Source organism: Apaloderma vittatum, unplaced genomic scaffold (assembly GCF_000703405.1).
Source record: "Apaloderma vittatum isolate BGI_N311 unplaced genomic scaffold, ASM70340v1 scaffold20948, whole genome shotgun sequence".
In the NCBI taxonomy this organism is placed as follows: domain Eukaryota; kingdom Metazoa; phylum Chordata; class Aves; order Trogoniformes; family Trogonidae; genus Apaloderma; species Apaloderma vittatum.
The window spans coordinates 31,076-47,634 of record NW_009731521.1 but is presented as its reverse complement, the minus strand read 5'-3'; the positions used below and the strand labels follow the sequence as shown (position 1 = coordinate 47,634).

Sequence of the window (16,559 nt, the reverse complement as noted above, 5' to 3'; positions counted from 1 at the left end):
AAGTCCGGATATAGATTAATTTTCAACCATATACATACAATGCACATACAAAATGTGCAATCACCTTATTGCTTGGTGCTTTCTTGCTGCAGTTTATTTGTACACTATGGAACCCTGAAACTAAGACAACTGAATCTTTGCAGGTGTTGACTTTACTCTGGCTCTTACAGTGCTAGATGTGTTCAGAGCAAAATAATTTTAGATGACACTGACTACAAATTCTACTCAAATTCTACTTCTTCCCTTACTAGTAGAATAAGATATGGATGTTGTTTTTTCAATTTTCTTTTGTTATTTATCATTTGTCACTTTACAAACAAATTGACAAATGTTTGACTGTAATAGCTTACCAGTGCCTATAAAGCATAAAATTAATTTATATGTTGCTTTATTATTATTTCTTTTAGACAGGAGTCCTAGAAAAGGGCTCGAAGTTGCCATACTGACAGCCGTTCTTGTTCACTGCTCAGGGCCATATGCTCAGAGGACAATGAAAACACGGAAGACAGTTAAGCCCCCACATTCTGCATAAACCACCATAGTCTATGAACCTGCACAGGTAAATTATATACAGTCTCTCTTGAATCTTCCTAAATTCCCAGCCCTTATTTTATCTTGTGTCAAGATTGCAGTCTAGTCATTGTTCATAAAACCCCTTCCTTTTCCTTCCTCCCACTGCCTCACCTTCCATCGCAGTTTCACTGAAAATTGTCTCATTTTAGCATTGCAAGAAGCAGTAAATACATATGCCCCAGCTGTCTTCTTCACACTATTCAGTATTTTGTATATTTTTAATAATATCTCTTCTTACTCGTATGCCTTCTGAAGTCAGTAGTCTGAAAAGCTTAGTCTGTCTTTGAGTCTGACTTATTTCTGCCTTATTCTGTTTCAAGATTAGATTCACCACAACTGACAATTCATCAGCAGCATAAAGAAGCCAGATCTATAAGCAGATAATATCACATGAACTTTAGAGTCATGTGGGGAAAAAAACAGCATTCACTATTACAGACATCCCAAATAAGTGATATTTCATTAGTTACCTAGACTGGAAATAAGTCCTGTCTATATGGTAAAAACAAGTTACCATTCTACTTACTTACAATGTAAGTACAACGGATAAGGCTAAACACATTTTTGTCGGGCCGTAGTCAACACTCTCAGCCTATCTCATCATTCTAAAATGCTGCTACTCAAAAATAAAAGGATTATGAGGGAGATCATGAAGACAATTTCCCAGCATCCCATATAGAATGTTTTAAGTAGCCATATTTTTTTTCACATTGATTTCTCCAAAGCATTTTTGCATTTGTGTTTCTTGAGTATTAGCGTTCCTTAAGGTTGGGAGGGGCCTCTGATGGCCATCTGATCCAACACCTTGCTCAAAGCAGGGCCAGTGTAGACCAGTTTGCTCAGACTGTATCTAGTCAAGTTTTAAACATCTCAAAGGACAGAGATTCCACAGACCCCTGGGCAACCTGTTGCATGGCTTGACTGACCTTGTGCTTAAAAATTTCTTCTGCTGTCTTTCGCTCTTTCACTGCATGTCTCTGAGAGGAGCCTGGGTCTGCCTTCTCAGTACCCTCCCATCAGGTGGCTGGAGGTGGGGAGTGTGACACCAAGTGGCTGAGCACAGGTGGCCGGGCTGGTATCACACTGCTCTGATGGGAGGTTTCTAAAAGATGCTCAGGCAGCTGAAAGCAGCAAAACAGACTGAAACATGTACATTGTTGGGAGCTGCTGCCCAGCAAGGAAGCCCCAGTCTTCCTTACAGACGTCTTCATCTTACAGACGTCACCAGTGTGCCGTCTATTCAACATAGCCAGGGAAGAAGAAAATCATGAAGTTTTGAAGGACGGAGATCCCCGCAAAGAGAATGAACAGAGCAGCTTTTTAGGAACCAAGCCCTAATATTTTATAGGCTAGCAAATTACTAGAAAAATTAAGCCACAACGTTTTTGCTAGTTGTAAATGAGTGACGTTTCTCTTCATCTGCCTGTCTGGACCCTAACAGCTTAAGCTTTTTAGTAGGTGATTCTCCATCTTAAGCTGATGAACTGGCAGTGAACTTCTCACCTTCCATGTGGCATAAGTTCCTTCATTTGCATTCCTGTTCCAGTAAAACCTGTTAACTTTTACTTTTGCCCAGTCTGCAAAGGCATTGCCCATGGAAACCAGGAAAGGTAGTAATTAGTTTTTAAATAATAAAGAATTAACTTTAATTTTGTTTTGTAGCATCATCCTTGATATTCATTTGTAGACAAATGAGAACTAGAATGAAAATCTTTTGATTTTCTTGATCACTTACAAGCCAAGCAAGATAGCATTGAGATGTTAAAGCTTTGGGAACATAATTCATGCATTATACAATAAGCTGGCTTCTTGTGCTTCACTTCTGAATTGAATAACCTCACAGTTAATAGGATTACACATTATTCCAAGAACAAGAACAGGCCAGTCTTACAGAAGAGAGTGAGCCAGGAAAACGTATGCATCACTGCCCTCCTTTTCTGTTCTTTTGTGCTCTGTCATCATGTTGTTCTGCACAAATGCAGTACTTAAAAACGTAGCCCCTCACCTACAGTCATTTTCTTTGGTGCCAGTCATACCACTCTGTGACATGGAAAAATACATAGTCTATCAGAACATGTCTCTAATTGGTGTTCCCAGCCAGTCTGAGGTGTGTCTTCTCTTTAGATTGATGCTTGATTTTGGACAGAGAAGTTTTAACCTCAGTTTTTGTCCCTGTTTCACATAGTTAGGAGTATTACCACCACCTTGCAGATGTGCTTGTTCAGGATCACATTCCGGGGAACTTCTCTGGATAGAGCTGGCTATCATGTCATTTAGAAGAAAAGCTTATCATAGTTCCCTTATGTGGCTCAAGTCTCATGCAGTTTTCCTTGGAAGTTCTTCCCATGATCAGTGAATTTGTTATTTTCAGACTTTCAGTGTATAGCATTTGGGTTGGGGAGTTAAAAATCAAGCCTATTTAATGTAAGGACCACTGGCAACCATGTTTCAGTGGTAAATGTTGCTACAAATACAATTTGGCAGGGTAAGCTAGCTATATATATGTTCTATGTGCCTGAGGAGAGTTTGGGGATTGCTCTGGTTCCATGTTGTGAGGTAAACCTGCCTCTCACTACAGCTTCAGGTGGAAAAGGTAGCTCAGAATAGTCGGGGTTCTTATTTTTTTTTTCAATGCACCACAGTTTTAAAATTTAAACAAACAAACAACTGTATGCAGCCACATTAACTATTTTATAAACTTTTACTTTATATAGGTCTTTTGCAGGTAGCTCATGTGCTTTGGGGATGCAAGAAAGGAACGCTTATTCTTTGCATGACCAGAAATTTAACTTTTTGTTCATAGTGACCCTTTTCTGGCAAAAATGCTCCCAGAGACTCCCTCTGTTCCTACAGAGCCATACTCCATATTGCAGATGTCCTCCTTCATTAGTGGCCTGGGTTACTCAGTCTTGAGGAGTTATTACAGGAATCTTTGTTTTAGTCTAGGCAGTCCATTTTTTTCTGACTTCAGGTCAGATTAAAAGGTTACAATTTTGGCTGCCTCCATCAGGTTTATTATGGGCCACAGCTAATTACCGCCTCTCATGGCCAAGATCCAGGGTGACAGCACTGTACCCATTTGTCCGATATTGCAGATTCTCTTCCTTCTTCTCCAGAAGTGGGCACATGTCACTAGCAGTCCTATTTTGGTCTCCTTAGCCTTCTCCCCATTTAGTTGTGCAATTGAACCATAACCCATTACATCACTTCTGTTTAACAAAGCAGCTGGCTCGCAGATTTGTTTTCCCTGATACCCTCAGGCTGCTATTGAGCCTACAGCAAAGTGGGAGAACAGAAACATGCAGGAAATCTCCCTTTGCTTCAGAGTCTGTGGTGAGCACATTTTCTACCCTTTCAGTTCTCTGCTTCTTCCTGTTTTCCAAACCCGACTCTAGCACTTTTGGCCCTGCTCAGCAGAGGTCCTGGCCATGCAGAGTGCCTGCATGGCCATCGTTTAACTTTCTTGTGGCTGAGAAATCCTTCTTTGGTTTCTTCCATTTTTTTGTTCCTCACTAACATTGCAGAGGATACACACCAAGGAAAAGATTGCCTGTCACTTCCTAGATACCCTGGGAACATTTGTCTAAACTTGTATCGTAAAACACCATTCTTCAGTGAGGTCTCTCCCTGACTCCTTAAAGGTACTTAAGCATTCATCAAGAGCATGTGAAAGCAGCACCACCATTTCCAAACATACTGCTTTAAACATACTGCTTGGTTATTCCTCATACTAGCCATCAAATTGTATTTATTTCAAACAGAAATGCATCTGCAGAGTTATTTAGTGTTGTCTTAATATTTTACATTCCAGGAACGTACACTGGAAAGTAGATTCCTAGAAGTGACATGAGTAGGTATGAATCTCCCACAGTATCATAGAATCATAGAATGGTCTAGGCTGGAAGGGACCTGAGATCATTTTAATCCAGCCTCCCTGTCACCAGGGACTCCACATAAATGGTTTGGCTCTATTTCTCAAAACTTACTGCAGCTATTCGTGATTCAATTTTGTGCCAGAGTGAGGGAGTCAGTTATTTTCAGACAAGTAATTAGCCATTTGACCTTATTAAGAACCAGTCACATTCATTATCACTACACAAAGATATGTATTTTTGCTTCAATATGCTCTGTGTTAAACACAAACATACAGAATAGGTGCACCTTAAATTGTTACTGCCGTCACACACTTTCCAAATATCTGTCCACAGCATCCCTGTACTGTAGGGATTCAGTGGACTACCAGCTGCTTTGAGCTTCCTCATACACTATGGGTCCTTCCTAACAAGTTTTCTATTCACCCGTTGGGGTGATGCTATTTCCTTTCCTTCTGGACTACAAATTGTTCCCCATGGTAAACACCTTTTTTGATTGCCACTGATTTTTATGCCATCAAAAAATACAGTAGGCTCAAATACAGTAGTAACAAGCCACAGCCAGTAATTAGCAACACAAAGCTTAATCAATTTATGTTGTTCTCTTGCCCTTCCCATTGTCTTAAACCAGCCAGTCGTTGTTCCTGCTCTCTTGCCAGGAAGTGTGATGTGAGTTTTGGCTTTTCTGTATGGCGCAATGCAGATCTGTAACACTGTACAGAAACATTTCATGGAGTGAATATTTTTAACCATAAAGAATGGCTGTCTCCATACTACTCCATGGAGTAGCAGAAATGAGATGTAAATAGTTACTGAAGTGAACAGGCAGAATTGAAGGATTTTTTCTAAAGCGCCGATTCAAACAGGCTGTGCCTACATGGAACTTCCAAAGCGCAGGCTCTACATGCTTTGCATAATTGGAAATGGATTTCTGAAGTCATTGTTTATATAGCTTTATATGACAAATGAAGTTTGCATATTAACTTAAAGTTAAAAATTATTCTGGCTCTTTGAGACAAGTATTTCCACATTCAATAATTAGAAAAAAAAGGGGGTGGGCTAGGACTGTGACAGGCATCCATGCCAAACGTGCACCTTATTTTAAAAAACAGAGTTTTTAATTTCTAGTAATAATTCATCCTGCAAGAAGCAGGAAACTCTTTTGCTTTTTTAATAATAGTTTTATCTATTTGTATAAAATCAAGTTCATTGCTTTACAGAGAACAGAGGATGGAGAAGAAAACAACCTAAGTCAAATATTACCAGTGAAAGACAGTGATGTTGTTTTCTTTTCTTCTTGAACAAAGAAGAAAAGAGGGAAGGGGATTGATTGTTTGTTTGTTTGCTTGTTTTTATTTTACTGTTTCCATTATATATGGAACTGACCTTACCTTGTGAGCAGTCGTTTTCCATGCTAAGGTAGATGAATTACCATGGTGTCAACCAGATATTTAATAAAATGTAAACATTTTTACAAGGGAAATGTTAATTTGGGGCAAGTTTGTTAGATATTTACCTATATCTGGATTCAAGATAGATTCCTCCAACTAATAAGTTTCACCAGGTTTCAATTATTTACTTTAAAAACACGTGACTAAAACCAATGTAGTTAGATACCCTGATGTGATTTGAACCTAACTTGTGGCCTCAGTGAGTGCTGAATGCCCCTTGTGTTCCTTGGGAGCATAATGAGGCCAACAGAGAGCACATTTGTAATCCTCGTCCTCTGTCTGCAAACTGAAATCACTGTTTAAGAATAGTTGTAGATGATTGGTTGAGGGAAAATATTGTAGTGAGAGCTTACAAGAAGTATACAGGCAAAATGCTTAATGCCACATAAGGAATGGAAAAGTCCCAACTTCATTTGTGTCTCAAAGAAACCCTATCCATAATTATGTCACTAGTGAGTATTTTTCTTTCTAAATATGCTCTAAAGGTGACATTGAAATGACTTTTTCAAATACTAAATATCCTCTTTTAAGAATATTTTTCCATGCTATGTTTTATCTCAGAAAACTTTAAAAAAATGCAGTAGCTTAAGAAGAGTGAATGGTCTGATATGTTTTGCTGTACGTGCTATTGTATTTGGACAAAATTGTATATATTAAGGATTCCAACATCACCTCCAAAAACTTTTCATGGAGCTGTTCTTTCTTACACCATGGTTCATAATTCACCTAAGACCATGCACATGACAGAGTTGCAGCACTGAAAGCTTTAACTTTGTTTCCCCTGTTGATTTTGCAAATATAAAAAGACCCCAACGCTGGATCTGTAGAACTTTTGACGTAAAACTATAGCTGCTGCTGTAGCTAAATTGCTGCTAAGTGTCTAGGTGATAAAAGCCTTCTCCCACGCCTGCCACTCTGAACAACACTATTGTCAGGAAAACGTATGCATCTTTTTCCAGTAAGAATAAGGTCTGTGATAACATTAGCATTTAGACTGATGATTGTGAAACGCATTAATGGATGCGTCACTATTTTAAGAGAGCACATCTAATGGATTGTTTATACATGCCATCTCATTGTACTTATTTATTTATTTCATAGGATATTTTAAACATAAAATTGCACAGATCAAAGGTAGAACTCTCCTGTGACCTCCACACCTCAAGGTTCAATAGAACTGACCCCAGTTCCCAGCCAGTTGCATCTACCACCGAAGGAAAATGAACGTACTGAACAGCCACCATTTTTTGTACTTTCTGCCTACCACGCGCCTTGTCATCTTATTAGCAGCTTTGACAACTGCTGAGGATGTGACTAATAGCACTTTCAACCGCACTGACATGAACATGGGATCTGTGCCTGTGGTGATCTCCCGCATCGACCACATTATAGTCAAGGAGGGGAGTAGTGCCTTGATCGACTGCAATGTCCAAGGTAGTCCTAGTCCACATTACAGGTGGTACAATTCCAACGGCCGCCTGCTCCAAGAGGAGGAGAATAAAGGTAAGATCTTAATATTCTCACTGATGTTGCCTGTCCAAAGACACTTCCGATTTCAGCAGGTTGACAAATAACCTGAATTTAATGGCCTGACTGGTATTTTTCTGTATGAAAATATATGAAAGCCTGGTGGCAGCCATAAATTTGTTGTGTGCACCGTGGAAGAAAACAATAACCTTTTTCTAATGTGTTATTTACAGCAACACATAGAAAGAAGCTGAAGCACCTAACAGAAAATGTAGACAGGCTTCTTTTCATTGGAAGATTTCAGGTTTTATCTTATTTTCCATTCTGTCCTCTTTTGTTCTTCTCTGGCACCAAAAAAATACCGAAAAACTTTCCAGCTCACAATTTTCCAACTCAAGGAGATGCCCTGAATGACCAACAGAAAAACCTATATAGGGCAGCAGTCAGAAGGACAAGCCAAGTTTGAGCCTTCCTGGCTTTAGTTAAGACTCTTCAGTTGCATTTGCCAGAGACCTTAATAACACATGAGCTTGTTTTCCTTAAATGGAAGGTTTGGGTGATAATCCTAGTTATACTTCTAGGGAACGTTTCGGGGGGGATGGAAGGTGTTTTGCTCATGTAATCCTTCCATACTGACTGCTTTGTTCACAGTGTGATGAAATAAACTCTTAGGTATTCATACTAAATGCAGGGTAGGTTGCCTAACTAATAGTTGACCTAAGGGAGAACTCTGTTGTGATGGCAGTAATGACTGACCCAGCTGGACGTGCAACAGCATAGTGTATTTGTAAAAGCTTACTGCATAACTGGGTATATTTTACATTACAGTATTTTATCTCTTTCTGAGTAAAGCTAGAGAAAAGAACTATTTGAGATAGTAAGCAGACTTTCGGATATAATTTGTGCAGTCATGGCAACATACTGTGCTAAGAGCACTAGAGAGTTTTACTAAGGCTAAGTAACAGAAATATTCCCCTTTAGTAAGGCAGCTAACTTTAGGTCTTTGTATAGTCAACTGAAAGAGGTAGCTGCTAACACAAATACTTAGGCAGGTGAGCGAAAACTTCTGCCAAATCAGTAAAAATTGCAGATGTAGTATTAAGACATCACTTTAACTTAGACTTTCAACAGCGCACTTACTCCTTTAAGAAACTATATTCCTGTAAGAAATGTTTCCTAGCACAAGACCCTTTACTATGTGTATAGTTATGTTGAATATGGCATTGAATTGTTATCAAACCCCAGCAATGATACCTTCTCTAATCATTGTTTTCTCATTAGGCTTACACTATCTGCCTGGAACAGACCCAGTCACTGAGTCACAGTTCAATGCCATTATGTCATTTAAAACACTTGGAGCCAGGATATATCATGAAGGCGTCTTGTTATTTTACAATTAATAAAGAAAAACTTTGCCAGCATTGCAAGTCAAAGAAAAACCGAGTAGCCAATACTCTGTGTTTTTTTCTTATTCTAGAGGTGGAGAAAGAAGTGTCATCTGTTACAGATGGTGACCTTTCCTCTGTAAGAGTTTTCCTCCAAACTTGCCTAACTTTAGCAGATTGGTGTGATTTTTTCATGTGAACTTTAGACTAAGCTTTTATTTTTATTCTTTTTTTCATTTCAGGCAAAGTTATTCAGCTGTTTTCAAGAATTAAGATAGGGCAAAAGATGTGTTTCAGCTAAGTTAAAAAATCGTAAGTAAGAGAATAAAAAGATGTAATTAAGAACTGTCCATACAGGAACTGAGGCAGGGATCTTGAGGGAATACTTTCTACATAGGCTTCTACTGGAGGTAATGTAAAAAACCAATTTGGATAGGACACGTTTAATTAGAAAAACTTTTAGAATGTTAAAAGCTCATAACTATTCTGAATTAAAGGCTTTTTTTTTCCTAATGAGTTTCAGAATTGACCACAGATTCTTGTTTGAAAGAAATAAAGTAAAAAAATCAGAATAATCTTTCAGAACTTCCAGGAAAAGGATAAAATAAGTGTAGCAGCAAGGTATACACCAACTTGTACCAGCACTTCAGTCCTTGCCTCATGATTTACATGCACTGCGCAGAGATTTTGTGCTGTTTTAGTCCTTTAATCACAGGTTCTATGGCTTTGCTCAGCTCCTTTAGTAGACTTACATTGCAGCTGGTTAGATTAGGTTTAAGGGAAAACAACTTTCTGATATTATAGTGAACACCTGAAAATCCTTCCTGTGGAAGGCTACTGAAATGCCGTTACAGCCTTCAGGAGATACCTGTCTGGAATGGCTTGGGATTGTGTTACAGAGACTGAAAATGGTTGAGTCTGTCTCTGAGCAGCAGCATGTACTAGATGATCCTGTTGGCTTACATCAGCCTATGTCATTGTTTTAAAAGGAAATCTGTGTGACATCTCCCTGTAGGAAGCACAAAGGCACTCCTACACTGTCTGGCTGTTCTCTCCACCATGTGAACACGTCCAGGGGTGGGTTTACATGAAGGAAAGAATTGACGCCAGACTTTCCTATTGGAGTTGAATCATGATTTTTATAACAAAGTTGCAACTTAGTAAGTTGTATCACACTGAATAAAGCAAAAAATATACATCCTAGGCTCTTAAATGGTAGTGACAGTTGTATAAAAATGAAGCTTACTTGGGGAACTAAAATTCTTAATTTGTTACCAGTATATAATGGCAAACACAGTAACTAGCTGAGTCTTGAATCACTTTAGCAGTGATAGGAGCAATGGATTTTAACATTATTTAAAACTCAGTTTAATGGTTAAATTGTTCTGCTGTGCCAAGTTCAAAGAATATGAAATGCATATGTACAATTACATGTAGCGACCAAAGATATCAATTATATTACACTGAGAGAAATTACTTTTAAAGTTAAAGAAATTCCATCGTGGTGCGTAAAAGTTCATATTGGCAAACAAGGTGTCCTCTTAACTGGTCATGGCTCTTCTCTACCTCCCTGCCCTCTTCTCAGAGGGTAGGCAGTATAGTACATGATATCTGCAGTTTTAGGGTTTTTTAAGTTTACATTAACAGAATTGCATGAGATACTGTAACAAAACACCAAAAATAACCCAACTGTAAAAAAAAATGTGTTGTCAGGGAACAAAACAAAGAAAGCTTAGTAGGTTTTTCTGCCTCACAATCCTATTGCTACTGTTCTTTGAGGAGGTGGAGCCTGTGTTTGGGAGGCTCTCTGGAGTAAGCAGTCCTATCTTTGCAACTTAACAGACTATAAGATTGTGACAGATGTTATGCATGTGAATGTTTTTTATGAGACTTTCGGGGCATGATCCAATTATTCAGTTGAACTCAGTGATTTCATAGTAACACAGCTAGGATCTCAGGGGCAGACAAGCCTTTGCAATGACAAATTCTTTGTCTTCTCATCAACATTATTTCCTTCTTCCAAAATCTGAGGCCAGTTTGACAAAGCTGACATTTAAGACTATGCTGATCATGTGAACAAAACACTTCTAACTAAGTTACTCTGTCTCCTCTCCAGCAGGAAAATGGTGGTTTCTTGACAATGGGCTACTAAACATTACCAGCGTGTCTTTTGCAGACAGAGGTAAATACACATGTGTCGCATCTAATACGTATGGCAGTGTTAACAATACTGTGACGCTGAGGGTTGTTTTTACGTCCGGAGATATGGGAATCTATTACATGATTGTCTGCCTCGTAGCTTTTACCATTGTTATGATACTGAACATAACTCGGTTATGTATGATGAGCAGTCATCTGAAGAAAACAGAGAAGGCAATCAATGAATTCTTCAGAACAGAAGGAGCAGAGAAACTCCAAAAAGCCTTTGAGATTGCAAAGCGTATCCCAATTATCACTTCAGCCAAAACGCTCGAGCTTGCCAAAGTAACCCAGTTCAAGACCATGGAATTTGCTCGCTATATTGAAGAGCTCGCTCGGAGTGTACCCTTGCCACCTCTCATTATGAACTGCAGGACTATAATGGAAGAAATTATGGAGGTCGTCGGTCTGGAGGAGCAAGGACAGAATTTTGTACGGCAGACAGCAGAAGGCCAGGAAACCACTGAAACAGACGAGCTGTATATGATCCCGAATTCTCTGAAGCGCAGTGACTCTCCCACAGCTGACTCCGATGCCTCGTCACTGCATGAGCCACCTCAACAGATTGCAATAAAAGTGTCAGTTCACCCGTTGTCCAAAAAGGACTGCATGGATGGTCAGTCACAAGAAAGCATGCAGTTGGACACCAAGGAAGAAGACACTCCTCAACCACCAGCACTTCCTGCAGAGTCCCCTCCTGAGCCTTCTGCTGAACTCAGTTCTGAAGACACAGCGTTGGCAAATGACAAAAATACATGTGTTATATATGAAAGCCATGTATGATAGTTACTCCTGAATCTATGCATAGCAGGAAAATCAGGTGGAGCTCTTTTAAAAAAACATATTGTACTTGCCGCTAAGCCTTACCTGGAGACTATCATAGCAAAAGCATGTATGTGGATTATTTGGCACTTTCTTCTCAGTTTGACATTAGTTTACCATGATGTATGGCAGAGTAATTGCTATTACGTTAATATTAATTGCTCTTTTTGATTAGGAGTATTTCCAAGAAACATTTACCTCAGCATTTTCTAGGTTGGAGTCACCTGTAGTGGCCTCTTCGAAGTCATTGGTCGTCTTTGATGTAGGACACTTGAATTTACTAAATATAAAACTGGTATTCGTTCTCCTCCTTCACTCTCATTATTTCCATCTATTCCATTTTTGCAAATAATATCTTGTGAATTTGAAATATTGCCCAAGAGGCAGCACTCCAGTAGCCAAATAAAATTCTAATAGATCCCATTTACAAAGCCTGTTTGCTCAGCTGCATTGTGATTTAGAGGGCTATTAAAGAAAGCTAAAATGTTTCCATTTCATTTGAGACCACACTGCTTAGGCACATGGGAAATAGTTTTCCCTTTTCCATGGAACGAAGATGCCAACAACTGGTTTTTTTCACATAGAGAAACAACTTTGAGGTGTATTTTACAGATGGAAAAGCCCATAAACACCTTGCAGGAAGTTGCACTCCAACAGATGTGCAGGGCTTTTTTCTGTGTATATGTGATCATTTTTTCTTTGCCAGAAGTTTATATGGAAAACAGCTGCAAATATGCAAGATACCTTGTTGTGTAGTAATTTGGTAGGACTGAGTATGCACTACCTTACTAGAAGATATGCAGGTTTCTTAACAGTCCTGCAAATGCCAGTAATCAGCTGATGACAAGGCTGAAATGGAAGAAGACCCTTTTACCGGGATTCTCATCTATAAGCATACATTTGAGTGCTTTATCCAAATTAAAAAAAAAAAATATTATAATCAAGTGTCCTGTGAAATTACAATGATGATCGCACAAACTGTTCACTGTGTTATTATTGTTTTGGTATTTTAAGAAACGCCTGCCTACATAGGATGTTAATTGCTTGAGTTTGTTTGACGCTACACCAGTAAAGCTTTAATGATCACAGCGACTGTGGCATTAAAAAGGATCGACATGCCATGACTGGAAGGGAAGTGATAACTTCTGTTGCAGACAGACAATGAGAAGGACCTTCTCTGAAGTGAGTCTGTAAAGAAAACATTCACAAGGAGGAGTTTGTGTGGGATTAACAGCATATTAGTAATTACTTGACACTCATTTAATTTGGAACCAATAAACAAACTATGACCTTTTAGTTTTTAGGAAAGACTGTAGTATAAATACAAATACTCAAAATAAATCTGGAATCAAGTATATTGCAGAAAAAGAAGTCAAAATGTAGGTGTGTGGGGAGATGACGTGTTGATGGCTCTCTGGACATTTTATTAAAGTATTGACATAAGGTGTCCATTGGAGGCCGTCGGGTATATTAACTGCACAGGTAACTGAGACCAGACAGTCAATGTTGCAGCTATCTAAAAAAAAAAAAACCTTGGTGATGAACTGAGGTTTTATGTCAACTTCATCATATTAAATTGCAGAACTTCACTAGCAGGGTAATACAGGAACACCCCAAGACTTACATAGGTGATGCAGAGAGAAGGCTCCATCTGTGCCTTTCTGTGGATATTAAAAAAATATATATATGTTTAATAACAGATTTTCGATTTTGCAACCAGCTTGTGAAAGTGAGAGCGTTTAGTTGCCTAACCTTTTTTGTGCTCACCACAGTGGCAGGCATCTATACAAAATGCATTTGCACATGCCCAGAAGGAAACATCCAAGGGCAAGGTCCCTTTAGGAATGTGTCTGGAAATATTTTATTTCCAGTGAAGCAATATAAATCTAGAACACAGGGTAGATTAAAAGAATACCATAAAGAACCTCACTTCTGATCAGTGTGATTGAAAATACTACTGATGCAAACATTTAACTTCTTGTCTGAGTCCAAAGTACATTTCTGTTTAGTGTTCACAAAGTTTTTCAGGTTACTTAATTTGCTGCTGGTATGAAAAAAGATGAGAGCAGAAACAAAAGCAGGTACTTGCACTAAATGCTTGTAATTCACCTTAACCTCCTGAAAAGAGGCATTTTGATTTTTCACCTATGCAGCATTTGCAAACGATGCTTGTACATTCTGAGGTTACCTGCCTGGTGCCCAACTAAGATTGCACAGATGAGCAAGGATGTTCTCCTTATAAGCATAAAAATAACTTGAAAATTATTAACTATTATTAAACTTTTAAATATTTTTTAGAGTGTCACAATTATTTGTGAAACTATAGCATTTTAATTTTAGTTGTTTCTTAATGACGAACTTTTTAGGGACCAGACTCCTTCATGTATTCCTATGGTAATTGGTACTAGGCAATTCTGATCTTGACTGCTGCCCTCAGGCTGTCCTCCAGCCTGTTTATTATTTATTTATTGAGAAACATTTGAGAGCAAACAATCCCCAGGGTTTTCTTCAGTATCGCTGTGTAAACTTCCTTACGATAGAGATTACGTTTTTTTCCAAAGGTTGTCTGAAACAGACACAAACATACCTTGCAAGCCACGTAGGAGCACCAGTTATTTGGATGAGACGCACAGGAAAGGTGCAGTGCTGAACTCCTGCGGTCACGGGGAACTTTGCCTTTGCTGGAGCTGGACTCAGACCTGTGAGTTTACAGGTGGAACTTTTCCAGCCAGTCTGCTACAAATTCTTTGGGCATTTAGCTTTGCCATATTGTCGGAATAAAAGCAGAACAGCACTGCACCTGAAGAAAATCTAGGTTGTAATGGTTCTGCTGTATGTATGGTTTTCTGTTTTCATGTACGCTGCTCAGTATCATTATGCATCCATCACACGACACCTGTAAGCCTAAAGCTCTTCACGTGCTTTCAGGCACTTCCTTTGTGGGAGATAGATGGGAACCAAGACCCAAACCCATCTTTGTGTTCTAAACTTGCTGGCTGTGCTATCACAAAGGAAACAATTCTGTCTTGCAGTATTTTGTAGGGAATGGTTATTTTATGGTACGAGTACACAATTAACGTATAAAATTAATGCTAGATCTAAGAAAACATTAACATTTGCATTGTTACGTATTTTCGTGCACCTTAAGCATGTCAGGAACATTAGAGTGATCTGTTCCTGTCATTGGACTATGCACACCTCCTGTTGCATTGTTCTTTTTATTGTATCACCAAACACTAATGGTTCTTAAAACACTCAGAATCTGGAAAATCCAGTCCAACTGAATTTGCATTCTAAAAACACCAAGCCAAGCTTACAAAGGAAAAGAGAGTTGCAGTTACACCCTTTTAAAATATTTTTGCCAAAACTTCATGAAACATGACTAGATTCCTGCAGCACAAGAAATCCGTGTTGGATTTGAATTTTACACTTACTGTTCTTTTTTTCACTAAATGTAAGACCATGTTAATCAGACCACTTGAACATAGTTGTCACTATCTACTTACTCAACATTTTCTTTTTGAGCAGCATTTGTCTACTCCAGATCCTTTTTTGTTCTCTTGATTGGAGTATACTTGTGATGAAACCTACCCTTCAGTCGTTTTTTGAGATTTTCACTTAAAAAATTCAAAAGAACCCATAGATCAACATTTTTGTGCAGGTTTATTGGTGTTAGGTAAGGCACAGCAGTTCACTTCTGTGCTTAAAAATTACTGTATAATCATAAGACTTGCAGAATGGCATATATGGGCAGATGTTGATTTTTTAAAAATCAGTGCCTGTTTTATTCTAATGTACATACTTTGTCAGTTCCTCAATTTGCAGTTACCTTTTGACAAAAGTACTGTAATGTATAACCAGGGCTTTCTGACATTCAGTTTGGTTCGGATCAACTAATTCTTGAAAGTGTTAAGTGTTGAATTTTAGAAGTTCTCATGGAATATCTTGGCAGCATGCTATTTTAAGAGTTGGCCTCTTAAGTATGCCGTACTTAGTGGGACAACTGAAAGCTTCTTAGATGCAAAGGAAATGCTTGCACTAAAGTATCTTAAGTTATATTTCATTTATTATGAAATCCTTTTTGATTTTACAAGTAATGTAAGACAAATATGAATGTGTTCTTTTGAGAAGCAGTTACTGTATTTTGATTTAAATAACTGTTATGATTTATAGTTTATGGCCGTAAACCACAAAGAGACCAGTTCATGCTGAAGTGGCAAAATGAAATGTGATCCAGCTTGTAAATTGATCGTTGTTTCAATAAAGAATTTGCACAAAGGATGCCGAGTTTGTACACACTCACCAATATGATGGTTTCCTAGTAAGAGGATGCCATGGCTCCAGCTCAAGTGGAAGTGAACTATGTCTTTCATTGTACATCTGCTAATATTTTGATCAGGAGAAACAGTTATTTACCTAGAAATAAAGTTTTAATACAGCTCTGAAAGGGACCCAGTTGTTAATTGGTGTTGTCAATAGCCTAGATTGCTCATGTATGCAGCATCTTCTCTTTGGAAGCATGTCAGCACTTCCGCCTCTAATCCAAAGGCCTTTTTGTCCACTGTATCCTCTGTAAGAGCTGTCATGGGGTCTTACAAAAAGTCTTGCTGCTGTTTCAGAGCTGGAACCAACGACGTAAATGTCTGTTCTCCCAGAGGAACCCTAGAACCAAGACCAAATAGAAGCACGGGTTGCCATACCTGCCTTCATTCCTTCATCCACCCTAAAAGGATGAGGGTGAAGTGACTTTCCTGTGCCACAGCAGTTAGACTACATCGCTCCTTAATAGT

General features: G+C 38.6%; 1 protein-coding gene across 1 annotated transcript; it reads left to right on the top strand.

The window, feature by feature from the left end:
• Positions 1 to 7,116: 7,116 nt before the first annotated feature.
• Positions 7,117 to 12,170, top strand: MFAP3L (microfibrillar-associated protein 3-like). Its single transcript, XM_009875218.1, has 2 exons — positions 7,117 to 7,399; positions 10,868 to 12,170. The coding sequence occupies exons 1-2, from the start codon at positions 7,117 to 7,119 to the stop codon at positions 11,728 to 11,730; spliced, it is 1,146 nt and encodes a 381-aa protein (XP_009873520.1). The 3' UTR covers positions 11,731 to 12,170.
• Positions 12,171 to 16,559: the final 4,389 nt, after the last annotated feature.